General features: G+C 39.1%; 2 protein-coding genes across 11 annotated transcripts in view; one reads left to right on the forward strand and one right to left on the reverse strand.

Annotated features, from left to right (window-relative positions):
• The window catches only part of LOC105465113 (copper metabolism domain containing 1), a 248,464-nt gene that overhangs the window by 143,931 nt on the left and 77,390 nt on the right, over positions 1 to 27,143 (forward strand). The window lies entirely within an intron of this gene.
• LOC139357870 (cytochrome c oxidase subunit 7C, mitochondrial-like) lies at positions 22,575 to 23,011 on the reverse strand. The gene has a single exon (XM_071076791.1). The coding sequence runs from the start codon at positions 22,903 to 22,905 to the stop codon at positions 22,714 to 22,716; it is 192 nt and encodes a 63-aa protein (XP_070932892.1). The 5' UTR covers positions 22,906 to 23,011; the 3' UTR covers positions 22,575 to 22,713.

Genomic DNA, 27,143 nt, shown 5'->3' on the forward strand with positions numbered 1-27,143 from the left:
TCCAGCCTGGGCGATAGAGTGAGACAGTCTCAAAAAAGAAAAGAAAAGAAAAATACAGTGAAGACTCCTGTACCTACCACTAATTTCAATACTTGCTAAAATTTTGCCATTTTTGCTTTAACTATTCATGAACATCTAAATGTTTTCACATATTTAGGGCTCAACTCATCATTTTATAATTGGGCCATATTTACCTTGACCAGAAAGTTGTTATAGTATAAAATACACAGTATAATTGCCAGTCACTATGTGTATGGATGACTGGTAAGGTTTTCTCAGTGTACAAAATACCTGACTTGCCTTTGCCCTTTGATTTCTAAGGGGAAACAGTTTAAAAAAAAAAAAAGTCTCATCCTATGTTTCTGAATACTAGATTGTGAGAGCTTCAGTTCAGACATGTATTAAAGAGAACCAAGCGATAAGTGAAACTGTTAGCAGCATGAGACTCAAATTACTTGCTTCATCATCATCATCTTTGCTCTCCTGACAGCCAAAAACTGTTATCCAATGACTATTCTGTGTAAGACATAATTATTTCACATGTTTAATTTTTATGTTTCCTCCTGTGAGGCATGTAGGAAGTTTGGGACATGATTTCAGTATTTGATTTAGATAAAAATTTGTGCAGATCTAAGCTTGCAGGTCCACACTACTACAGGACAAACCTCTGCAGCACAGGGCCTTGGATAGAGTGAAGTGGGCATTCACTATAAGTTTAACTGAATAGTGTTTTTTTGTATATTGATACTTAAAGAAAAAAAATGGCACCTCTCATTTAATGGTTTATCTAGACGTTTTCACAATATACTTCTTTTCCCTTTATTCCAATACATATTTATTAGGCTAGAATTCAAAGCTCAACTGAAAACTGCTCAGGCAATTGAAATAAGTTTTTATTGATAGTGACCTCTGATTGGTGAGGATTCCCAGTTCTATGTTTGTGTGTTGAGAGAGAGCCAGAGTATGCATATGAGTTGTAGCAATCAAGGTAGGATGGTTTTTTGGCCAGACGTGGTGGGTCATGCCTATAATCCCAGCACTTCGGGAGACATAGGCAAGTGGATCAGTTGAGCTGGGAGTTCAAGACCAGCCTGGCCGACATGGTGAAACACTCTCTGCAAAAAATACAAAAATTAGCTGGGCATGGTGGCGTATGCCTGCAGTCCCAACTACTTGGGAGGCTGAGGTGGGAGGATCTCTTGAGCTCAAGAGGTTGTGACTGCAGTGAGCTGTGATCATGCCACTGCATTCCAGCCTATGCAACAGAGCGAGACTCTATCCAAAAAAAAAAAAAGAAAAAAAGTGCTGGCATGGTGGCTCATGCCTGTAATCCCAGCACTTTGTGGGGCTGAGGTGGGCAGATCACCTGAGCCTCAGGGGTTCAAGACCAGCCTGGGCAACATGCTAAACCTCTCTTTCTACAAAAAAATACAAAAAATTAGCTGTGTGTTGTGGCGTGTGCCTGTAGTCCAGCTACCCAGGAGCCTCAGGTGGGAGGATGTCTGGATCCTGGGAGGTGGAGGCTGCACTGAGTTGAGATTACTCCACTGTACTCCAGCCTGGGTGATAGAGTGTGACCCTGTCACCAAAAAAAAAAAAAAAAAAAAAAATTAGGATGGTTTCTTAGAAAAAAGGTGTAGGGATTTTTCTTCTTGAGACAACAAAGCTAAATTAATATGGAATCTTTTCAAGTTTAGTCAACAAAGATAAACCTACTTGTTATGATTGGTTGGTAAAAATGAATATCTTTCACAGGGACAAGTTACATGATAATGCTTTAAATTGTGTTTTATGGACACTGTTTTATCATATCCTTGCAACAATACTGTGAAGTAAGTAGGGCAGCTGTTAGAATCCCTTTTTTTAACAAACGAAAAGGCTGAGAAAAAAAATACTTGCTTTTTAGCTCACATGGGTAACTTGTAGCATAGGCAAGGAGAAAACAAACTTACATTCCAGTTTGCTGTTCTTTTTGAAGACCACATAGTCTTTAAATTATTGTGTATTACAACTGCAGGATATGGTTTTAGGCATAACAGCTAATTTATTGGATGGTATGTCTTTGGTAGTTAGAAAGAAGTGTAGCTGATAGTGGATCCTCTGGAGCTGATGTAAGGGACTTTGTTTTGTTTTGTTTTGTTTGTTGTTGTTGTTTCCTGACCTTATATGATTTAAACTTTGACATCAGTTCTAATGTTCCTGATGCTTTGTAGATGTAGCCTCTCATTGGTGGTTGTATACATAGACCATCCATCACTTCCACTTTGGTTTTATTCTGAATTTAAGGTTTATTTTCAAAGATAAAATAAGATTTACTTTCTGTTTGGCCCCTAGGATTAATAAACTTAACCTGCTTGTTGACTACTGCTCATACTCTTGTGGTAGGACTTTTAAAAATAATACTTTCTTCTTGTTGTTTCATGAGCCATTTGTAGAAGAGTGATATATAGTGGTTTATTGGGCTAATTGGGGACAATGAGTTTTTGTTGTACCTTGCATTCAAGTATATTTACTTATGCCTATAAATCAGGTATTATTGCCTCTCCTTTTTCAGATGTCAGTCCATCAACAGTGTATGCTCTTCACCATTTGCATTTCAAGAACCACTTGGAAACTTGGAAATAATCCTTTATTTTTGCTAGTCATGCCTCTGTCGTAATGTTCCAAGAGGCTTAGGCTGCTTTGGAGAGGCTTGTCTGGCTTTGCCTGCCCCCTGCCTCATTTAACTACAATAGAATAGCTCATAAGATGCTCTCTGCATAAGATTTTATTTGAAGGAAGGTATCTATATTTAACTTGGGAAACAAATAGCTTAGGTAGAATTGTAAATGAGATGGTAATATTGCCAAAGAAATGGGATACACCCTGCCCAGCTCCTTCCCATTCTATCACACAGTGCATAGGAGCAGTTTTGTAATTAGTAAACTCTATGTGGCCATAATCTTTGGAATGGTATATATGGGATATAACTTTTGTTTCCATTAATATATATTTATGATTATGAAAGTCTTAGATATGGTAGCTGTGAGAGGTACCATTTTACTGGTTATTAGTCTTATTCATATTTGGATTAGAACTTTATGGATTTCCTTGGGCAATTAGGGAGATAACTTTTAATGGTTTACATTTTGCTCCTTGGAGTTATAATGTTACCCAGAAGTCTCAAAGCCCATCATGGGGGAGGGAGGAGCCAGCTGAAATATACATGGCTCTGGCCCTAATAGCTATTTTAGTTGGAGGAGCTCCAATTTTATCTGTTAAATTAGTGGGGTTCTACAAAAAAATAGTTTGAAAGAGGATTCTGGGGCTAAAATAAAATTTGAAACCACTGGATTAGTAGAAAGATCTAGGAGTTAGAAGACCTGTGTTCCAGTTTTGGCTGTCCCATTAACTAGTTTTGTAGTGTTAGATAAGTCACTTAACATATCTTTCTCAGTTTTTCGCATATAAAATAGAACTAATTTTATCTACCTCACAGAGTTGTCTTTGGATAGTGGTTTTAAAAACTGGTGAATCAGGCTGGGCATGGTGGCTCACTCCTGTAATCCCAGCACTTTGAGAGGCTGAGGTGGATGGATCACCTGAGGTTAGGAGTTCAAGACCAGCCTGGACAAAATGGTGAAACCCCATCTCTACTAAAAATACAAAACTAGTCGGGCATGGTGGCATGCACCTGTAATCCCAGCTCCTTGGGAGGCTAAGGCAGGAGAATTGCTTGAACCCAGGAGGCGGAGGTTGTAGTCAGCCGAGATGGTGCCATTGCACTCCAGCCTGCGTGACAGAGTGAGACTGTCTCAAACAATAACAACAACAACAACAGAAATAAGCAAAAAGCGATGAATAAAAATGTATTAAGTAATGAAGATATTGTTAATAATAGCAGCAATAGTCCAATGACTGAGAAATTGAAAATGGCTTTGAATTTTGTTATAGAGTTTATCATAATAACTTATGGCTCTCTTTTTTCCAATTTTCTGTTATCTAGGCATTATTGTTTCCTTTTTAAATGTTTTATTTTTTGATATTTTATTTTTTATGTTTTATATATTTATTTATTTATTTTTGAGACAGAGTCTTGCTCTGTTGTCCAGGCTGGAGTACAGTGGCATGATCTTGGCTCACTGCAACCTCAGCCTCCTGGGTTCAAGCAAATTATCATGCCTCAGCTTCCCAAGTAGCTGGGCTTACAGGCATGCATCACCATGCCTGGCTAATTTTTGTATTGTTAGTAGAGATGGGGTTTCACCATGTTGCCCAGGCTGGTCTTGAACTCCTGACCTCAAGTGATCTGCCTGCCTTGGCTTCCCAAAGGGCTAGGATTACAGGCATGAGCCATCGCTCCTAGTCTGTTTCCTTATTTTTTAAATGTTAGATTTGTTGGCCACCTTCCTTAAAATTTCATTTCTAATGAAAGACAGTTTATGTATACTCATACACAGCATATATAGTTGTGTGTATGTATTTTGAAAAACTTATATTGATTTTCCTTTACAGTTTCTAAGAACATAAGTAGATAAATGAAGCTTAATTTGGAGAAAACTTTAACTTTCTCTGCCATTCCCAAGAGAAATCAAGTTCAGGATGCTTGCATTGATTTCCAGCCTTTCCAGCCTTCCAGGGCCAGAAAATTGTGCCTGAAAATTGGGTTAGCACATTTTCTGAATCTGACTGCTGTTAAGTTACTCTGTAGTTGGGTTGGATGCTATTTCCTGTCTCCTTTCCTTCAAGCAGAGAATATGCACTTCACTTTTTTTAAGGAAACCATCCCTAGCTCATATATTCATTTACATTCTACATCTTATGATTACAAGGATACACATAAAGAGTAGGTCTTATTCAGAAAAGTCCTGGCAGCTGTTCCAGCCTTAAAGAGAACAAGCCTGTGCTCTTCCCCTCTACCTGATGGAGTATCACTATGGCCTTTCTTTGAGGAGTTGATTAGCAAACTTGACTCAGAGAGGAAGTGAGAATAGCACCTTATGGTTAGGTGGTGCTGGCTGATTTTCTAGCTCTTGCACAGCATATGCCTCTTAAATATCAGGGGGAGTAAGCTGCTCTAGCATCATACCACCAGGGTTGGATAGCCCAAGTTGCAATTTCAAGTATTGCTGGCCAGTTTCTGGTACGTAATTATGGAAATAGAGGAAAGCACAATTCTGTCTGACGAAGGAACATATCTGCTTGTGGAGTATTAGATGTGAGATATGCCAGGTAGTATTTTCTGTTTTGGAAGTTAAGAAAATTAAATACCTGAAAAGAAGTGTTCTTTTTTCTTATTTAAAGCTCTTTCTACTAAACACAAATATCCTTAGAACCAGGAATTCCATAGGAACTATAAAATCTAACTGGTCAAGTATTTCTGGCATAGTAACATTAGTTTTATTGCCCAAAGGCCCTCCTGGGAAAAATGTATATAGTTAGCAATCCCAACAATAGCCATTTGTTAAGAGTACCTCTTGGCTGGACACGGTGTCTCATGCCTATAATCCCAGCACTTTGGGAGACCAAGACTTGGGGGATTGCTTGAGACCAGGAATTTGAGATTAGCGTGGTCAACATAGAGAGACCCTGTCTCTACAAAAATTACAACAATTAGCTGGGCATGGTGGCATGCACCTGTAGTCCCAGCTGCTTAGGAGGCTGAGGTGGGAGGATGACTTGAGCCTAGCAAGTTGAGGCTGTAGTTAGCTATGATTGCATCACTGGCACTGCAGCCTAGGTGACAGAGTGAGACTCTGTCTCAAAAAATAAAAATAGAAAGAGTACCTCTGATGTTCTTAAAAACCAGTTCTTAAAAAACATTTTAAGGTAAATAAATGAAGACAAAAGGTCATACAAGTTAGTAGCAGGGCTAGAGGGTTGAGTACAGTTCTCCCTGGTGTAAAACTCATTTTCTTTCCCTATGTTCTCTCTCAGTAAAAAATCATTTATAAAATAAATCTTTTACTTTTCAGAGTATAGTTTCTTTTTAAAACAATTTATGTCAAGTGAAACCTACTTGTATTTTTCATGGTGAAATTAGACATAATATCCCTAAAAATGAAAACCCAAAAGACAAAATACTTCAGGAAGAAAATTAAGGTTGGAGTTCTTAGAATTATATATCACCAAGATCAATTTGCCTTGCTGAGGGTTTTAGTATACCCCTGTCAGTTTACTTTTTGCTTGTGTCATAGTCTTTAGTACAGGAATTTTTCTTTGCCCCCTTCTCCCCTGTTTTTTTTTTTGAAACAGTCTTGCTGTGTCACTCAGGGTCACTCAGCGATCTCGGCTCACTGCAACTTCTGCCTCCTGGGTTCAAGCGATTCTCATGCCTCAGCCTCTTGAGTAGCTGGGATTATAGGTGTGAGCCAGCACACCTGGCTGATTTTTCTATTTTTAGTAGAGTCGGGGTTTTGCCGTGTTGGCCAGGCTCGTCTCAAACTCCTGGCCTCAAGTGACCTGCCCACCTTGCCTCCCAAAGTGCTGGGATTGCAGACATGAGCCACTGTGCCCAGCCTTTTTCTTGCCCATTGGTCACTATTTTCCTTTTCACACTGCTGTACTCTACCCCTAGAATATTATGAGGATCTTATCGGTCCATGCCATCAGAAACTTTGCTCTTCCTCTAGATATTCATGACTTATATAGGAATGCAATATTACATTTAGTCAGTAGGTGCCATCATCTAATATATGATATGTTTCAGACTGAAACTTCTTTAATTCATGGCTTTAGTTTATTTTAAATTAATCCATTTCTACTCTCTAGATTAAAAATTATGAACCTCTTGATTTGTTAATAATGAAAACTTGTAGTTTTTTTGTTAAATAAATTACATTTGTAAAGTTTATGTGTGTTTTCTTTTGCCAGTTTTATTAATAGAAAAGTAATTATTGAGGTGTTTTTATGCATTTTGTTAGTTTTTTGAGATAGGGTCTCACTCTGTTACCCGGGCTAGAGTACAGTGGTGCTATCATGGCTCACTGCAGCCTTGACCTTCCAGGCTCAAGCAGTCCTCCTACCTTAGCCTCCCGAGTAGCTGGGCACACTTGGCCAATTCTTTCTGTATTTTGTGTGGAGATGAGGTTTCACCATGTTGCCCAGGTTGGTCTTGAGCTCCTGAGCTCAAGCCATCTGCCTGCCTGTCCTCCCAAAGTGCTAGGACTACAAGCATGAGCCACCACACACCCGGCCTCTTTTATGCATTTCGTATGCTGCCGTTGAGGTAATGGTGCAACCCTTTGATGCAGATGAGATAGTAGGTCAGTTAAAGCCTTTGTCTCCGAAGGTATTTACAAGAAATTGAAATAATGTCTTTTATTTTTAAGGCCAAACAATACTTCAAACCTATTTTTCTGTGAAGTTTTAAACAGTTGAGAAGATTGTCAAGTATCCTCTAACTTTGGACTAAGGAACTCAAAGTCTACAGTCTTCCACCCACTAAATAGACATTGTTTTATTCAAAGATGCCAAGCCCTATCATCATCTTGAGATTTGTCCATGAGTCAGACTTTGGAAATACCAGCTAAGCCAGTGACACTGGATATAGCTTTGGGCAAAGGTAATAGTTCGTACCTTGGCCAGTTGGAGATTAAACGAGAACAGCAGTTACTATTCACTGAAGCTGCTTCTACTTACTAATGGCTAGGGAGTCTAGGGGTATCTCTTTCAAATATCAGACTTGAGTTCATTGCTATTTCATATTTCTTTGTTAGCTGCCCTTCCTTCAGTTCTTTATATATTTATTTTTTAGGACCAAACCTTGTTGGGAGTCATTTTTCAGTCTCATAAGGAAGAAAGAAAAGTCTTTAAATTTTTGTTGTTGTTACAGGTATGAGCCACCAAGCCCAGCCAGGTCTTATTCCTTTTTGCATCACAGGTGCTTATGACAGTAGTAGGCTTAGTGGTGCCAAATATAAACTTGTTGTGTTAATGGACAAACTGAGGGTCAGGTGTTATGAGAGGCAACTGATTCTGGGTAAGGATTTGCCTAACTGATTCTCTCTAGAATGTTAGTTCCCTAAACTAATAACTCTCCTCTAAAATCTTACTAACTACCTTGACTAAGTACAGATTGAAAGAAGAATGTTAATGATGAATATGAAGAAAGTTAGCTGTTCTGAGAGAGGATCCTGTATACATTTATAAGATCAGTGGTAATTTGCTTTTTGGTAACCATGAGAACATTAAGCCATTTGTTTATGAATGTATCATGCTGGTGTTTTTGGTATGTGTATTTCATTGTTTCTGGTTAGGCTCTATATCTGTTTTTTCCTGATGCTATGTCAGTTTATAATAGTCCTGTATCACTCACTGTGACATTGAGGAATATCTGTCATATTGTTTTTGTTATATTTTTGTTTTTCAGTGAGGTGGGGGAGAGGGGCAATCCATACATTTTCTGCACAAAAATCGTGATCCTCATGTAGTAAAATTTTATACTTTGCTGTTTTTATGACCTTCTTGCTGCTAATCTCCAGGTGGTATTTTTGTCTTTTGGCTTCCCTCTTGTTTACATTAAATATGTCAGTAACTGAATTCCAAAACCCTTGCAAACTTTGGCAGCCAATTTATAATCAATTTGTTTATTCTTTTTCTTGATTATGATTAACCAAGACTAGATTTTACTTTGTAGGTTTACTTAAGTTTGTGGCTGTTTAACAACCCTTCATTCTGCTCAATTAGTCTTCGTAACATTAGGTTAGAAGAGAGATGTCATTTTGAAGGAGAGATCTTTATGTTATGTCTGATAACCTAATCTACCTCCTGGTTTATCTCTTGCATTTGCTGTTTGTGTATTTCTGTGTTCTGCCTTGATCCTTTTACTGATTTCTGTGTTGACCTCTGTTTTTTAAGCTACCAATTTAAACTGGAAGTTAGGCACAGAATTTAGAATGTGAAAATAGTTCTTTAATATATTTTGCTTTTATAGTGCGTTTCCTCCAAAAAAGCTTCCTGCTTTTATAAGTAACTTATTTGTCTTCCTGGCATCTTTGCAGAATAGATTTAAGGATTGGGATTAGTGTTTCTTTTTTACATTTGTTTTCTAGCCCAACCAAACATTGTGGGCTAGCAGCCAGTGTCAAAGAAAGGTGAAAAGTTACATTAATAGGATGCATTCCATTCCTTCTCCCTTCACCTACCAAAGAAACGATTCTTTGGTGAGAATAAGATTCTGATCATTTGTAGAATCTTCAAGGAGCAAGCTCCTAACTTAAAAAAAAAAAAAAAAAGACCTGTTTTCTTCCTGAATAAACTATCAAAGAGCTTCTATCATCATAGTTTTGTTAATTTGATCTGTGTTACAGACATTGGGGAACTAAGATTGTAATTGCCCGATGGGTTCTTCCCCACTGCTGAACAGACAAAAATCAGTTCACTGAGACCATGGCATTGCAGTAGATAAACGATTTAATGAGGTTGGCCATGTGGGAAAACCAGAGTTATCACTCAAGTCAGTCTCCCCAAAGGCCGCAGGTTAGGGTTTTTGTGGACAATTTGGTGGATGGGGGCTAGGGAATGGGTGCTGCTGATTGGTTAGGGATGAAATCATAGGGGTGTGGAAAAACTGTCCTTATGTGCTGAGTCTGTCTCTGGTGGAGCCACAGGACCAGTTGAGCCGTGAATCACAGGTCTGGTGGGGTAGATCTGAAAAACATCTTTAAAAAATCTTAGATTGTACAGTAGTGATGTTATCTATAGGAACAGTTGGGGAAATTGCAAATCTTGTGACTTCTGGCCACATGGCTCCTGAGCAGTAATGAGTTATAGAAACTATACCTACATCTTAGCAGAGTTCAGGGCCCTCCCATAATCCTATTCTTGTGGCCTTTGATTAGTCTTACAAAGGCGGTTTTTGGTCCCTGAGCAAGGCGGGGGTTCTTCTTAGAGAGGGACTGTTATCATGCTTGCTTTCCTTCTTCTTCTTCTTTTTTTTTTTTTTTTTTGTATTTTTAGTAGAGACAGGGTTTCATTATGTTGGCCAGGCTGGTCTCAAACTCCTGACCTCAAGGGATCTGCCTGCCTCAGCCTCCAAAAGTGCTGGCATTGCAGTCATGAGCCACCAAGTCTGGCCTCCTATTATCATCTTTACTTTCAAGTTAATTTTTTTTTTTGAGACAGAGTCTCGCTCTGTCTCCCAGGCTGGAGTGCAGTGGCGCCATCTCAGCCCACTGTAACCTCTGCCTCCTGGTTCAAGCAATTCTCCTGCCTCAGCCTCCTGAGTAGCTGGAATTACCAGTGCCCACCACCATGCCTGGCTAATTTTTGTATTTTCAGTAGCGATGGGGTTTCACCATGCTGGCCAGGCTGGTCTCGAACTCCTGACCTCAGGTGATCTGCCTGCCTTGGTGTCCCAAAGTGCTGGGATTCCGTGCATGAGCCACTGCTCCTGGCCTCAAGTTAAATTATAAATTCCTCCCAATGTTAGCTTGGCCTATGTCCAGGAATGATGAGGACAGCTTGGAGGTCAGAAGCAAGATGGAATCAACTATGTCAGTTTTCCTTTACTGTCATAATTTTGCAAAGGTGGTTTCAAGATTTTTTTTTTGTTGTTTGTTTTTTTTTTTGTTTTTGTTTTTTGTTTTTTTTTTTGAGACGGAGTCTCGCTCTGTCGCCCAGGCTGGAGTGCTGTGGCCAGATCTCAGCTCACTGCAAGCTCCGCCTCCCGGGTTTACGCCATTCTCCTGCCTCAGCCTCCTGAGTAGCTGGGAGTACAGACGCCCGCCACCTCACCTGGCTAGTTTTTTGTATTTTTTAGTAGAGACAGGGTTTCACCTTGTTAGCCAGGATGATCTCGATCTCCTGACCTCGTGATCCGCCCGTCTCAGCCTCCCAAAGTGCTGGGATTACAGGCTTGAGCCACCGTGCCAGGCTCAAGATTATTAATATAGTTTTTACAGATAAAGAAATCGAGTCCTGGTTAAGTCATATAACTTTATTCTAACTGTCCTTCAGCAAGTGCTAAAAATAGTTCTACGCTGTAAAGGTACAGAAAAGTAAAGAACTTGGTCTGGCTATGGATAAGACAGGTGCTTGTATGTGCAATTCTGATCAATAAAATTTATGATATTGTGGACAAAAGTGCTAAGTAACTAAAAGTCAAGGTAAATGTGACTAGTCAAGCAAAATAGTTCATGAAATCGTGACTTGAGATGGGTAGAATTTATCCGGAGCCCTATGCCTTGTAAGAGAATTGGGATTTGTGTACATCGTGGTGTTCATTATATAGTATTATTTTCTGCCTGAAAATTAAAATTAGAGTAGAATATACCATGAAACATTCATTGAAGAAATTAAAGAGAAGAGCTTATGAATCCTTGTGCCTACTATATTGTCTTGATCCTCTGAACACAGTTTATTTTCCTTCAATGAGTTTTGACAAGATGATTCAGAGAATTTAGCAGATGGCAGTTTTTAATGAGGAAAAAAAAACAAATGCATTTCTTTTTTCTCTCTCCAATTTATGTTTTATAAAGCAGTCACATTATTTAGTTGTTTAACTCTCTGCAATAGCTACAGCATTGGAGTAGGTGAACTAATATATGATTTACAAAGATAAGACTAAGCAAATGAAGTTCTTGTGAAGCAAATAAAATGTTTGGTTTCTCTCTGGTATCTTTGGATGCAAAGTAGTGGTGATTATTCCTACCACCACCCCAAACTGCAGAAACGAGCCAGAGTTCCTTGCTTGAGAAAGAAGACATTAAGAAACATTTATTCAGTTTTGCTGGATACCAAAAAGTATTCAGGAGAGTTACACAGTCCCTACTCCCAAGTCCCTTACAATCTGGTTGGGAAGACAGAAATGAAGAACATACCTTAAGTCTGCATATTGCTAGTCCTTTACAATTTATGAACACTTTGCTCATATGCAGTCATGTGTCCCATAATGATCTTTTAGTCAATGACAGACTGCATATATGACGCTGGTCCCATAAGACTGTAATGGAGTTGAAAAATTCTTACTGCCTAGTGACACTGTGGCTGTCGTAATGTTATAGTACAATTTATTTAGTGTAGTCTAAGTGTAGAATATTTATAAAGTCTACAGTAGTATACAGTAATGTCCTAGGCCTTCACGTACACTGACCACTGACAGACTCACCTAAGCATCCTCCAGTCCGGCAAGCTTCATTTATGGTAAGTGCCCTTTCTTTTCTTTTCTTCTCCTTTTTTTTTTTTTTTTTTTTTTTTTTTTGAGACGGAGTCTCGCTGTGTATCTTTATCTAGGCTGGAGTACAATGGTGAGGTCTTGGCTCACTGCAACCTCCGCCTCCTGGGTTCAAATGATTCTCCTGCTTCAGCCTCCTGAGTAGCTGGGACTACAGGCGCCCACCACCACACCTGGCTAATTTGTATTTTTAGTAGAGATGGGGTTTCACTATGTTGGCCAGGCTGGTCTCGAACTCCTGACTTCGTGATCCACTTGCCTCAGCCTCCCAAAGTGCTGGGATTACAGGCATGAGCCACCTTGCCTGGCCGGTAAATGCCCTTTCTTTTATATCATTTTAAAATCTTTTTATACTGTATTTTTACACTGTATATTTTTTGTATTCTTATACTGTATTGTACCTTTTCTATGTTTAGATACATAAAATACTTACCATTGTGCTCCAGTTGCCCAAAGTGTTCAGTAGAGTAACATGCTGTACAGGTTTATAGCCTAGGAGCAATAGGGCATACCATATACCATATAGCCTATACCATCTAGGTTTGTGTAAATACACTCTGTGATGTTAACACAACAAAAAGATTGCCTAACAAATGATTTCTCAGAATGTATACTTGCAAGTGACACATGACTGTATTCTGTTTCAAGAGAGTCTTGGAGTCACCATCCAAGCTGCCCAGTTGACAGACTAGAAGCCACATGATTTTTAAGTTGATTTGGATGAGGAACTAAATTTCAATACTTGAATTGCTAAATGTTATGCTATGGACTATGGACAGTAAAATATTAATGGTCATGCAAGAATGAGAGAGACCATTGTCCATTGACAGATTTTAGGGGGTTTACAAACTCCCTGAAATTATATGGTAAAGTTTATATGTAAGTGTGTTTTTCTAGAACGTTCATAGTTTTCAGCAGATTTTTTTCCCGTTTTTGTTGTTGTTGTTGTTGTTGTTGTTAATTGATGTATAATTGGCATTCATGTAATCAGATTTTGAAAATAAGTCTCTGGCCTTAGAAAAAAGGTTTCAAAACTACTTGTCTTGAGTATTTGGAAAACATTTCTTAGAGCATGAGGTCTTGGGATGATTTCTGAAAAATAAGCCAAGCAAAGAGAGAGCAACCTGGATGTACAGCTGACAGCACCTCTACTTTTCACAGCAGTGTCCTTTCTTCCCTTAACTATGCCTCCTGTTACAAGAGTCCTAATTGATTTGGATATAGTGGTTACTGGTCACATCATAGTCTTAATAATTTTTAGATGTTATTGAACTAGTATTTTTCTAGTTAAAATAGGTGAGGGAAATACATTTAAGAAATCACATTACATGCAATAGAAATGCAAGTTTAACCAGAAAATTGAATAATAATTAATTGCCCTATACTAAGGATATGGTATCTACATATTTTAACCCAGATGCTTATCATGGACCAGAAATTTCTAAGAATATAATTACCAGGAAAAAAAAAAAAAAAAGAAAAAAAAAAAGACCTAGCCCTTGCTCTCCTGGAGCTTTCAAAAGGAATCCCACAAATGTGTGTATAATTTTAAAAACTCAGCTATGCTCTTAGATGTCTCTTTTTGGGAAAATCCCAAATAGGATTATTGACCTATATTGGCAGGCCTGCTGTCAGATAGTTGTTCTTTTTTTAGATGAGTGGATTATCCTGGGGGTTTGGGAGGAGGGATTGTCCCCCAGGGGATATTTGGCAATGTCTGGAGACATCTTTGGTTGTTTCAGCTCGGGGCATGCTACTGATATCTGGTGGATAGAGGACAGGGATGCTGCTAAACCTCCCATAATGCACAGGACAGCCCCACCACAAAGAGTTTTCCAGCTCAAAATGTCAGTCTTACCAAGGTTGACTGGTGGACATTTCAAAGTAACAGAAAAATTAATATTGTTGAACAGGCTTTTATAAGGTAGAGGCAGCACTTACTCAGGTATTCCAGTACTGCAATATCATACCATCTTATGGTTCTAGTGTTTCCTCATTAGTAGGTTTCAGACTTTATGAAAAGTTCCTCTGGTATACTGAATTTATATTCTGCTTTTGGTCCATTTCAATGGAGTGATTAATGTAGTAGGGGATAATGGCTAAGGTTTGAAGTTGGAACTCTTTTTTTTTTTTTAAAAAAATTGCCCTAAATTTAGTGGTATGATTAATATATTGTTATTATCTTTTGTCAATTTTACTGAAATTGCATGAATATATCTAAGATAAATCAAAAAAACATGATCAGTTTGGACTGACATATAGGAAGGACTTAGAAAGGAATCAAGATAGGTATTTCTGGATGAATCTCTATAACAGTGCTTCACTGGCTTAACATGCAGATGAAACACCTGGGAATCTTATTAAAATATAAGCTACTGATTCTGTACATCTGAGGGGAGGTCTGAGAGTATGCATTTTTATGAAGCTTCTGGGTGGGAAGTCCAGATGAAGCATTAGATCATTGCAAAAATAAGTATGCTTTAAGTATCACTTTAACCAAAAAGAAGACAATAATTTTTAAAAGATTTTCTGGCTTTTTATTTATTTGTAATTTCATTTTTTAATTATAAAAGTGACAAAACTAATATTGGAGAAAATTTGAAAAACAGAATAGAAATCTCTAGTACTAATAATGTCTGCCATCTCAGTGAAGTTGCTAGTATTTTGTGTATCTTTCAGTTATTTTATCCTAAGCACCAATTAAAAATGTTCTTAAAACACTGTATGCATTATACAACTTTTTATTTGCTTTTGTTAGGGAAAAAGGGAAGAAAAAATTCTCCTTTATAGTTTTCTCACTTGTCTTCTCTACTACTGTGTTTTGTTATTCAGCCTTGAATAATTCATTTCAGGAAAGAATTTTTTACTCCTTTAGGAAGAGGCTTGCTTAGAGAGATCAAGGATCACATGCCTTGCTGTAGAAACTTCATTTGTAAGCTGACTTATGTCATGTGATAGTTAAAAATATATTTATCATTGGGAAAAACTAAAATGAGAAAAGTCAGTCCCTTTAAATTGGATTTTGTTTCTCCTTGAAGATGCATGACTGATGTTCTGAAACTTGACCTAGTCGAAGAACATGAACTTTTTTTTCTTAAAGAAATACCTTTTCAGAAGAAGATCAGCACTCGTGAATCAAAAACAAAAACAAACAAACAGAACCCCTTTTCTTCCTTAAAATTGGCAGTTTTTTTTAACAAATATGTGGTTAAAGTACAGGTTTGCTTTGATATGTGCAGGCACTTTAAATCTGTAGGTGAAATTGTTGTTTTGAATCTTATTTTCCATTTACTTATTAATTCAGAAATGCCCTCTAATGAGAAGACTGTAAAGAAGTTTCCAAACAAGCAATGGGGAAAGGATTCCCTATTTAATAAATGGTGCTGGGAAAATTGGCTAGCCATAAGTAGAAAGCTGAAACTGGATCCTTTCCTTACTCCTTATACGAAAATTAATTCAAGATGGATTAGAGACTTAAATGTTAGACCTAATACCATAAAAATCCTAGAGGAAAACCTAGGTACTACCATTCAGGACATAGGCATGGGCAAAGACTTCATGTCTAAAACACCAAAAGCAACGGCAGCAAAAGCCAAAATTGACAAATGGGATCTCATTAAACTAAAGAGCTTCTGCACAGCAAAAGAAACTACCATCAGAGTGAACAGGCAACCAGAATGGGAGAAAATTTTTGCAATCTACTCATCTGACAAAGGGCTAATATCCAGAACCTACAAAGAACTCAAACAAATTTACAAGAAAAAAACAAACAACCCCATCAAAAAGTGGGCAAAGGATATGAACAGACATTTCTCAAAAGAAGACATTCATACAGCCAACAGACACATGAAAAAATGCTCCTCATCACTGGCCATCAGAGAAATGCAAATCAAAACCACAATGAGATACCATCTCACACCAGTTAGAATGGCAATCATTAAAAAGTCAGGAAACAACAGGTGCTGGAGAGGATGTGGAGAAATAGGAACACTTTTACACTGTTGGTGGGATTGTAAACTAGTTCAACCATTATGGAAAACAGTGTGGCGATTCCTCAAGGATCTAGAACTAGATGTACCATACGACCCAGCCATCCCATTACTGGGTATATACCCAAAGGATTATAAATTATGCTGCTATAAAGACACATGCACACGTATGTTTATTGCAGCACTATTCACAATAGCAAAGACTTGGAATCAACCCAAATGTCCATCAGTGACAGATTGGATTAAGAAAATGTGGCACATATACACCATGGAATACTATGCAGCCATCAAAAAGGATGAGTTTGTGTCCTTTGTAGGGACATGGATGCAGCTGGAAACCATCATTCTTAGCAAACTATCACAAGAACAGAAAACCAAACACCGCATGTTCTCACTCATAGGTGGGAACTGAACAATGAGATCACTTGGACTCAGGAAGGGGAACATCACACACAGGGGCCTATCATGGGGAGGGGGTAGGGGGGAGGGATTGCATTGGGAGTTATACCTGATGTAAATGACGAGTTGATGGGTGCAGCACACCAACATGGCACAAGTATACATATGTAACAAACCTGCACGTTATGCACATGTACCCTACAACTTAAAGTATAATAATAATAAATAAATTTAAAAAAAAAGGAAAAAAAAAAAAAGAAGTTTCCAGATTGTTAGAGAAAATTACCCTTTGCTCTATGCTTTTAATGCAGTTTATTTATATTTTATTTAATTATATTTTATTTATTTATCTGCTCACCTTAGATAGGCTCAGTGTTATCTCATGATAGGCTTCTAGACTGACAAGAAATTAACTTACACTCTGGAGGGGTTACTATTATTATTATTATTTTAAAACTCCATGTAACTTATAAGCCATCTGAGATCTCTGAGGGTTCAGTAAACCATACATACTTCTCTAATCTCAACTCGTAATATGTAGAAAGCATCATGTTTAAAGAAAAATTGTGGAGTCATTTTATAAAGTAAGAAATGTTATTGCTGTTCTGAAAACTAATATTTTTTCATATGTGCATCTTAATTATCAATCTAAAAGGTCAGTGACTGATGACAGACTTTCTTCTCCTCATCTTTGGTCTTTGTCTTCTGATACTTGACTCTTTCAAGCGTCTTGATAGTTTCTTTAATTTGACAAATTTCTGCGGTAGATTACATAATGTATCCCATTGGTTAGTTAGCCCTGTTGCACTGATGAGTGATTGTTATCTGGATTTTCTTAGGTCTGACTCTTTCAGGAATTAATTTTTAAGTTTCCTATAGTTATATCATAATTGGTTCCATTGGGACCTCCTGGAATTGATTGAAAGCAACACTGTAAATAGTCCAAAGGTTTTAAAAGCTGTATATTCAGTAAGGCATGTTAATGGTTTAGTAAGCTCACGTATTCTATCCAGTTATCAATGTGATTAGGCTTTATAGCAACTATTAGCATTCGGTGACTATGTCAAGGACTTAGCTCGTTTACTAAGCCAAGTTCACTCTGTATACAAACGGCTCTTCAGACCTGCCACATTATATTGGAGGAATAGTAATAAAAAGTTCTGCACCTCCTTTCTCAGATAATTATCATCCACTCTTTCAGTCTTCTTCAATGAGATGACTCTACAGCTCACTCAAAAGGAATCTCTTAACCATCCTGTTTCTCCTTACCTACTGTATCAGTTCGGATTAAGTTCAGCTGCAAATAATAGAGAGCCAAATTAACAAAGGCTTTAAAACGATAGAAACTGGCCCAGCAAGGTGGCTCATGGCTGTAATCCCACCACTTTGGGAAGCTGACACTGGTAGATCGCTTGAGCCCAGGAGTTCGAGACCAGCCTTGGCAACATGGTGAAACCCCATCTCTACCAAAAATACAAAAATTAGCCAGTCTTATAACCCAGTCTTTAAATAAATACATAGATTAAAATTAGAAGAAAAATATAGAAGTTTATTTCTCTTTTATGTAAAAGTCCAGAGATAGGCTCTGTTCCACACATTTTCAGGGTCCTAGACTTTTCCATCAGATTATTCCATTGTTCCTTGGGTATGGTCCTTGTCCTTGTAACCCAAGACACACAGGTCAGGTAGTAGGATGTAGGAAGGGTAAAGGTACATATCTCCTGATATGAGCTATGTATTAGCATATTCACATAATCTGTCTTCTCTTTTTGAATTTCCATATACCACTACAGAGTTTATTTTTTCACTAATCACTGCAGTTTCTTTATCATTTGGGCCAAAGGGACAGCCAACTAGTGGTCATGGTTTATGGAAGATTCTTCCAGTCTTCAGAGTCCTAGGTATAAAACCTACCCTGATCAAAAATACGTTCTTGGCCTGGGTGTGGTGGCTTACACCTGTAATCCCATCACTTTGGGAGGTTAAGGTGGGTGAATCTCTTGAGCCCTAGAGACCAGCCTGGGCAACATGGCAAAACTCCATCTCTACAAAAAATACAAAAATTAACTGGGTTTGGTGGCGTGCACCTGTAGTCCCAGCTACTTGGGAGGCTGAAGTGGGACACTTCAGCCTTCACTGAGCCCAGGAGGTTGAGGCTGCAGTGAGCTGTGATCGCACCACTGCACTCCAACCTAGGTGACAGAGAGACCCTGTCTCAAAAACAGAAAACAAAAAGTATCATTCTCAATACTTTTTATAATTCTGATGCCTGTCTCACCCCCTGAATACATCAGAGTATTAAAATGTGAGACACAAAATAATGAGAGGAAGATGATTGTAGGAGCAGGATACTATCCATGGAAACAGAACTTGGAACTTTAAGAAATTGGGGTCTCTGGAAAATAAATGAAGACCCAGACCAGCTAATAGGAAATAATTTGCTCAATATTTTTGGAGGTACTCATCTTGATTTATTTATTTTTGGATTTTTTTAGTGTCAAATTTTTATTAGTAGGGTTTTATGCAATAAAAAAAAAAATAGGGCAATACTTCCACCTTGCTTTCTTAGTGGATAGAAGAAACAATATTACTTCTCAACTTTGATCTACATAATGGTTTTTGAGGCTAATGAGCTGAGGTCTAAGGTTTGAACTGTAAGAAAAAAGAATGAAGAGAGCCTCTTTTCCTGCACTGCGCACTTGTCTCACTGACAGTTTTGTTAGCCCACAAGCTAACTCTAGCCAAAATAAGTAAAAAGCAAGAGTTTCTTTGAAAAGAGGGAAAGACCCAGTGATGAGACAGCAGAAGACTCTGTCAGCAAAAAAGAAAGCTGCATTTAAAAGAAAATACCAAGAGTTCTACTTAAATTACAGGTTCATTGCAACAGGTGATTCACATTCTCCAAGCCAAATTTGTATATGTGGTGACCGGGGCTATCCATTGAAGCCATGAAACCTTCAAAACTGCTTTGCCACGTGGAGACCCAGCTCCCTGCATTAAAAGACAAGCCTCTGGAGTTTTTCAAAAGAAAAAAATGTGAACACAAAGAACAGAAGCAATTATTGAAGGCCACCACTTCAAATGTGTCTGCATTGAGAGCATCATTCTTAGTAGCTAACCGCATTGCTAAAGCTAAGAAGCCCTTTACTATTGGTAAAGAGTTGATCCTAAGGACATTTGTTTTGAACCTTCAGGAGAGGGCACAGTTCAGAAGTTGGCACATGTACCTCTCAGCTAGCACCATAAGTAGTTGAATTGATTAAATAGAGGATATTGAGGCACAATTGTTAGAGAGCATTAATGAGTCACTGTGGCATGCAATCCAGGTTGACAAGTCTACTGGTGTTGACAAGGCAACGATGCTTGTTTTTGTGCACTATATTTTTCAGGAGGATGTGCATGAGGATATGTTATGTGCACTTTTGTTGCTAACCAACACCATAGCTGCAGAACTATTCAAGTCTTTGAATGATTACATATCAGGAAAATGGAATTGGTCATTTTGTGTCGGCATATGCACAGACAGAGTGGCTGCCATGACTGGACAGCTTTCTGGTTTCACTACTTGGGTCAAAGAGTTTGCTTCCGAATGTGAGTCTATGTACTGTGTCATCCACAGAGAAAGGCTAGCTAGCTGAAAAATGTCACCTGAACTTAACATTTTGCAGGATGTGATTAAAACTAGCATCCACATTTAAGTACATGCCTCTACATGTTCACATAGCTCTGTGAGGAGATAGATGCAGAGCACACACATCTTCTCTTGTGCACAGAAGTGAAGTGGCTTTATAAATGTCCCTCACTGGCCAGAGTTTTTGAGTTACGAGAGCCACTCCAGACATTTCTTTCAGAAAAACAGTCACCAATGGCAGCACATCTCAGTGACACAGAATGGGTGGCAAAACTTGCTTGTGTGACATTTCAACCTGCTCAACGAACTCAATCTGTCACTTCAGAGGAGAATGATGACAGTGTTTAAATCGGCAGATAAAGTGGTTGCATTCAAAGCCAAACTGGAATTATGGGGGCGATGAGTGAACATTAGGATTTCTGACATGTTTCAAACATTTGCAGAGATTTTGAGAGAGATTGAGCCAAGGCCTTCTTTCTCCCAGCTGGTGCATGATCACCAATCTCAGCTTTCAAAAGAGTTTGAGCATTACTTCCCAACCACAAAAGACCCCTGAATTGGGAAGGAATGGATCCACCACCCATTTGTGAATAAGCCAGGTGAATTGACTTTGTCCATGCTAGAAGAGGATTAACTGCTTGAGATTGCAAATGACAGAGGCCTTGAAAGTATGTTTGAGACAACTTCAAATCTCCATACATTCTGGGTTAAAGTCAAGGCAGAATATTCTGAGATTGCCACAAATGCACTCAAAAGCCTGCTTCTGTTTCCCACATTCTTTGTGAAGCAGCGTTTTCTGCAGTGACAGCAACCAAAACAAGGTTGTTACAGAGTAGACTGGACATAAGCAACACACTTCAAGTGTCACTGTCTCCCATCACCCCCAATCCTGCAACTAAATGGGACCATCTAGTTGCAGGAAAACAAGCTCAGGGCTCCCACTGATTCTACATTATGGTGAGTTATATAACTATTTCATTACATATTACAATGTGATAATAATAGAAATAAAGTACACAAAAAATGTAATGCACTTGAATCATCCTTAAATCAGTCCCTGGTGCCAAAACAGTTGGGGACCACTGACCTGGATTATATATATGATCTCATAGCCAAAAATGATAATGTAATATCCATATATATGTGCCTATATATGTGTGTATGTGTGATGTTACTAAACTACCTTGCATTCCTGGGATAAACCCTATTAGCTCAAGATTTATATTTTTGATATATTAATGGATTTGATTTGCTAATGTTAAGATTGTGTGTTTATGAAGAATTTTATTTATTTATTTATTTATTTATTTTTTGAGACGGAGTCTCGCTGTGTTGCCCAGGCTGGAGTGCAGTGGCCGGATCTCAGCTCACTGCAAGCTCTGTGTCCCGGGTTTACACCATTTTCCTGCCTCAGCCTCCCAAGTAGCTGGGACTACAGGCGCCCCCCACCTCGCCTGGCTAGTTTTTTTGTATTTCTTAGTAGAGACGGGGTTTCACCGTGTTAGCCAGGATGGTCTTGATCTCCTGACCTCGTGATCCGCCCGTCTTAGCCTCCCAAAGTGCTGGGATTACAGGCCTGAGCCACCGTGCCCGGCCTTATGAAGAATTTTGTTTAAAGCTTTTCTCTTTGAGCACTGCTTTAAAATTTAGCACATTTTCATGTGTTGGATTTCATCATTCAGTTCAAAATTATTTATTTATTTTTAAGTTTTCTTAGAGATAGAGTCTTACTCTGTTACCCAGGCTAGAGTGCAATGGCTTGATCATAGCTCACTGCAGCCTCAAATTCCTGGGTTTGAGCTATCCTCCTGCTTCAGCCTCCTGAGTAACTGGGATTACAGTTATGCACCACCATACCTGGCTAATTGTTTGTTTTTCTGTAGAGGCAGGGTCCCCCTGTGTTGCCCAGACTGGTCTCAAATGCCTAGGCTCAAGCAATCCTCCCACCTTGGCCTCCCAAAGTGCTGGGATTACAGGTTTGAGCCACCACAGTCCAAAATATTTTCTAATTAACTTCGTGGTTTCTTCTTGACCCATGGTGTATTTTGTTTTTATTTTTATTTTTTTTCCAAACACTGCATGTGGCATTCGAGCATGGTTTATTTTAAAATATTATGTTAAATTTCCAAATACTTGGGGCTCTTCTAGGTATCTTACTGATGCTTTCTGATTTAATTTCATTATGCTCAGAGAACATACTCTATGTAAGTTTACAATACATCTTTTGAGATTTATTGAGACTTACCTTCTGACTTAGCATTTGATCTGTATTGGTGAATAGACCATGCACACTTGAAAAGAACAATTTTGTGGAGTTGTTAGTGTAGTATTTTACAAATGTCAATTAGATTAAGTTGGTTAATAGTGCTGTTCACATGATCTATGTCCATACTGATTCTTTTTTCTTTTTTTTTTTTTCATGTCATAAGTTTATTGAAAAACATATCTAGCATGCCATGAGTTAGAGTTTGATCCATTTCCAGAGGCTGTATCTCTTAAAATGCTCTTCATATCTGGTAAATGGACGAACTGAAACATCCTTATTGTTTAAGCAGTTGGTGTCTTACTATAAGGAAGGGTACAGAAAATGCAGATCCAAAGAACAAACACATCTTAACTAGTAACGCCCACTTGTTTTCCACTGAAAATGGCAAATTCTTCCCAGGGCCCTCCTCATAGTGGCTCCTACGGACCACAGAGGTTGTGAACCTCTGGATGCTGTGGCCCAACATAGCGCTACTGGAAGCTCTGCGAAAGGCGCAGACCGAGGATGGATGAAATGGCTGCACCTCACCAAGACCTTGTTCTCACGACCTTGTTCCCCCGTGCTCAAGGACCGAAAGGGATGGTCTCGATCTCCTGACCTCGTGATCCGCCCGTCTCAGCCTCCCAAAGTGCTGGGATTACAGGCTTGAGCCACCGCGCCCGGCCTCTTTTTTCATCTATTTATTATTTCAGTTACTATGAGAAGGATGTTAGTTCACAATCATAGAGATTTTTTAAAAATCTGTTTCTGCCTTTAATTCTCTCAAATTTTCTTCTTTTTGTTTTGTTTTGAGACAAGGGTCTCACTGTGTTGCCTAGGCTAGTCTCAAACTCCTGTACTCACACAGTCCTCTCACTTCATCCTTCAAATTTTCTTCTTAAGACCAGGCATGGTGGCTTATACCTGTAATCCCAGCACTGGGAGGCTGAGGTGGGATTGCTTGAGCCCAGGAGTTGGAGACCAGCCTGGGCAACATAGCCAGGCATGATGGTGCACTCCTGTGGTCCCAGCCACTTGAGAGGCTGGGGTAGGAGGATTGCTTGGACCTGGGGGGTCAAGGCTGCAGTGAGCCATTATCGTGCCACTACACTCAGCCTAGGTGACAGAGCAAAACCCTGTCTCAAAAAAAAGGAGGGGGTATTAAATAACAACAAATTTTCTTTTCTTTTCTTTTTTTTTTTTTGAGACGGAGTTTCCCTCTTTTTGTCCAGGCTGGAGTGCAATGGCACAATCTCAGTTCACCTCAACCTCTGCCTCCCGGGTTAAAGAGATTCTCCTGCCTCAGCCTCCTGAGTAGCTGGGATTACTGTGCCACCATGCCCAGCTAATTTTGTATTTTTAGTAGAGACGGGGTTTCTCCATGTTGGTCAGGCTGGTCTCGAACTCCTGACCTTGTGATCCACCCGCCTCAGCCTCCCCAGAGTGCTGGGATTACAGGCATGAGCCACTGCACCTGGCCACAAATTTTCTTCTTAAAGTTTGAAGCTTTATATCAGACATATCTACATTTATGATTATATTTTTCTGATAAATTATCTGTTTTATTGTGTTGTTTTTGGAGACAGGGTTTTACTCTGTCATCTAAATAGGAGTGCAGTAGTGTGATCACGACTCACTGCAGCCTCTACCTCCTAGGCTAAGGTGATCCTCTCACCTCAGCCTCCCTAGTAGCTGGGACCACAGGTGCAAGCCACGGCACCCGGCTAATTAAAAAAAAAAAATTTTTTTTTTTTTTTTGTCTCATTGTGTTGTCCAGGCTGGTCTCCAACTCCTGGACTCAAGCGATCCTCCCACCTTGGCCTCCCAAGGTGCTGGGTTTACAGGCATGAGCCACTATGCCTGTCCTGTTTTATCATTAGAAATGTCAGTCTTTATTTCTGGTAATACTCTATCTTGGAGTATATATCTGAAAATAATATAGTCTCTCCCCATTTTTTTCCCCCTGAAACATTATGCCATAAGAAGCTTTTTTAAAGGAACTAAGTTGCCTGGCTGGAGTACAGTGGCTATTCACAGGTGTGATTATAACCCACTACAGCCTTGAACTCGTGGGCTCAAGAGAGCTTCCTGCCTCAGCCACCCGAGTAGCTAGGACTATAGACACAAGCTAGCCTTTTTATACTTACGTTTTCATCAAATGTCTTTTTCCAACCGGTTTCTGACTTGTCTTTGTATTTGAGGTGCATCTATTGTAGATAATTCAGTGTTGCTTTTAAAGTGCTTTCTCCATTTATGTTTAGTATGTTGACATGGTTGGATTTAGGTCTACTATTTTGCTTTCTGTTTTTATTCTTGTTTATCCTTTTTTTTACTTCTTACAGCTTAATGAATTTTTTTGGGGGGGGAATTTCATTTTAATTTCTCTCGGGTTTTTAGCTACAGCTACATCTTTCTTTAGGATTGCACTAGAGATTACAATATACATTCTTTTTTTTTTTTTTGAGATGAAGTCTTGCTCTGTCATCCATGCTGGAGTGCAGTGGCGCAATCTAGGCTCACTGCAAGCTCCGCCTCCCGGGTTCACACCATTCTCCTGCCTCAGCCTCCCGAGTAGCTGGGACTATATACAATATACATTCTTAACGTCTCACAGTATACTTAGAATTAAAACAATACCCTTTTGCCTGGGGTGGTGGCTCATGCCTGTAATCCCAGTACTTTGGGGGGCTGAGGTGGGTGGATTGCCTGAGCTCAGGAGTTCCAGACCAGCTTAGGCAACATGGTGAAACCCTGCCTCTATGAAAATACAGAAACATTAGCTGGTTGTGGTGGCACACACCTGTAGTCCAAGCTACTTGGGTGGCTGAGGTGGGAGGATCCCTTGAGCCTGAGAGGTTGAGGCTGCAGTGAGCTGAGATCATACCACTGCATTCTAGCCTGGGTGACAGAGTGAGACCCTGTCTCCAAAAATAAATAAATAAAACAATACCATTTAATTTAAACTTCAAGAATTATACAACCACAGAATTCTGTTTATGACTCTTCTTTTATGCAGTAGTTGTCATGGTTTTTTCTCTTAATGTGATAACCCTGTATTTCAGTATTATAACTTTTACTTTAAGTAGTCATGTATTTCCAGTAGATGAGGAGAGAATGAAACATAGCCTTATATATTTAACCACATATTTATCAGTTCCACTGATCTTCATTTCTTTCTGAAGATCTGTTTCGCCATCTAGTTTTGTTTCCCATTAGTTTGAAGAATTTCCCTTAGCATTTCTCGTCGTGCAGGTATGTTGGGCAGGGAGTTGGCTTTGTTTTCGCTTATCTGAAAATCTCTATTTCATCTTTATTCTTGATGGATTTTTTTTTTTTTTTTTTGAGACGGAGTCTCGCTGTGTGGCCCAGGCTGGAGTGCAGTGGCCCGATCTCGGCTCACTGCAAGCTCCACCTCCCAGGTTCATGCCATTCCCCCGCCTCAGCCTCCGAGTAGCTGGGACTACAGGCACCCGCCACCACGCCCGGCTAGTTTTTTGTATTTTTTAGTAGAGACGGGGTTTCACCGTGTTAGCCAGGATGATCTCGATCTCCTGACCTCGTGATCCACCCACCTCGGCCTCCCAAAGTGCTGGGATTACAGGCTTGAGCCACCACGCCCGGCCTTCTTGATGGATATTTTTGATGAATATGGAGTTTCAGCCAGGCAACAGTTTTGTTGTTTGTCTTCAGCAAAAGACAGTTTTTTGCTCTTCCCTTTCTTTTTCTTATGAGAGTCCAATATGCAGATGTTAAATTTTTTAATATTGCATCCCACATGTTTCTCAGGCCCTGTTTTTTTCCCCCAATCTTTTTTTCTCTCTTTTCAAACTGGATAATTTCTTTCCATTTATCTTTTAGTTCACTGACCCTTCCATCATTGCTGTTTTCACCTTTTAGGGAATTTTTTCTTTTTTACCTCAAATATATTTTTTAGTTTTAGAATATCATTTTGGTTATAGTTTTTATTTCTCTTTTGAGATTTCCTACCTGTGTGTTAATTTTCAAACATCTTTTTTCTTTACATCCTTAATCATAGTTATCACTGTAGCTTTCTCTGCTAATTCTGACACCTAGGTAATTTCAAGTTTGGTCTCCAACTGTTTCTTTTGAGTGTGTGTCATATTTTCCTGTTTATTTATATAGCTAATAATTTTGTATTGTATACTGGACATTGGGAATGCTGCATTGTAGATATTATGGATTCTGTTATGATTTTCTGAGAAATGTTGAATTTTTTTGTGTTTGCAGGCAGTTAACTTGACTGAGTCTTAACTCCAACCTCTCTCTTGCCTGCAGTGGGTACCTGCTGAAACTTCTGTTCAGATATTTTAACTTTATCTGGGCTTCTTAGAATCTGTCCTGTACATTCAGAGTTTACTTGTCAGCCAGAAATCTCAGTAGAGTTTATATGCAGAGTGTGGGTTTATGTGTGGCTGGCTTGCTTTCTTTCTTTCTTTCTTTTTTTTTTTTTTTTTTTGTGAGACGGAGTCTAGCTGTATTGCCCAGGCTGGAGTGCAGTGGTGCAATCTTGGCTCACTGCAACTTCTGCCGCCCAGGTTTAAGCAATTCTCCTGCCTCAGCCTCCCGAGTAGCTGGGATTACAGGCGCCTGCCACCACACCCAGCTAATTTTTGTAGTTTTAGTAGAGATGGGGTTTCACTGTGTTGGCCAGGCTGGTCTGAAACTCCTGACCTCGTAATCCGCCTGCCTCAGCCTCCCAAGGTG

Source organism: Macaca nemestrina, chromosome 13 (genome assembly GCF_043159975.1).
Source record: "Macaca nemestrina isolate mMacNem1 chromosome 13, mMacNem.hap1, whole genome shotgun sequence".
NCBI lineage: Eukaryota > Metazoa > Chordata > Mammalia > Primates > Cercopithecidae > Macaca > Macaca nemestrina.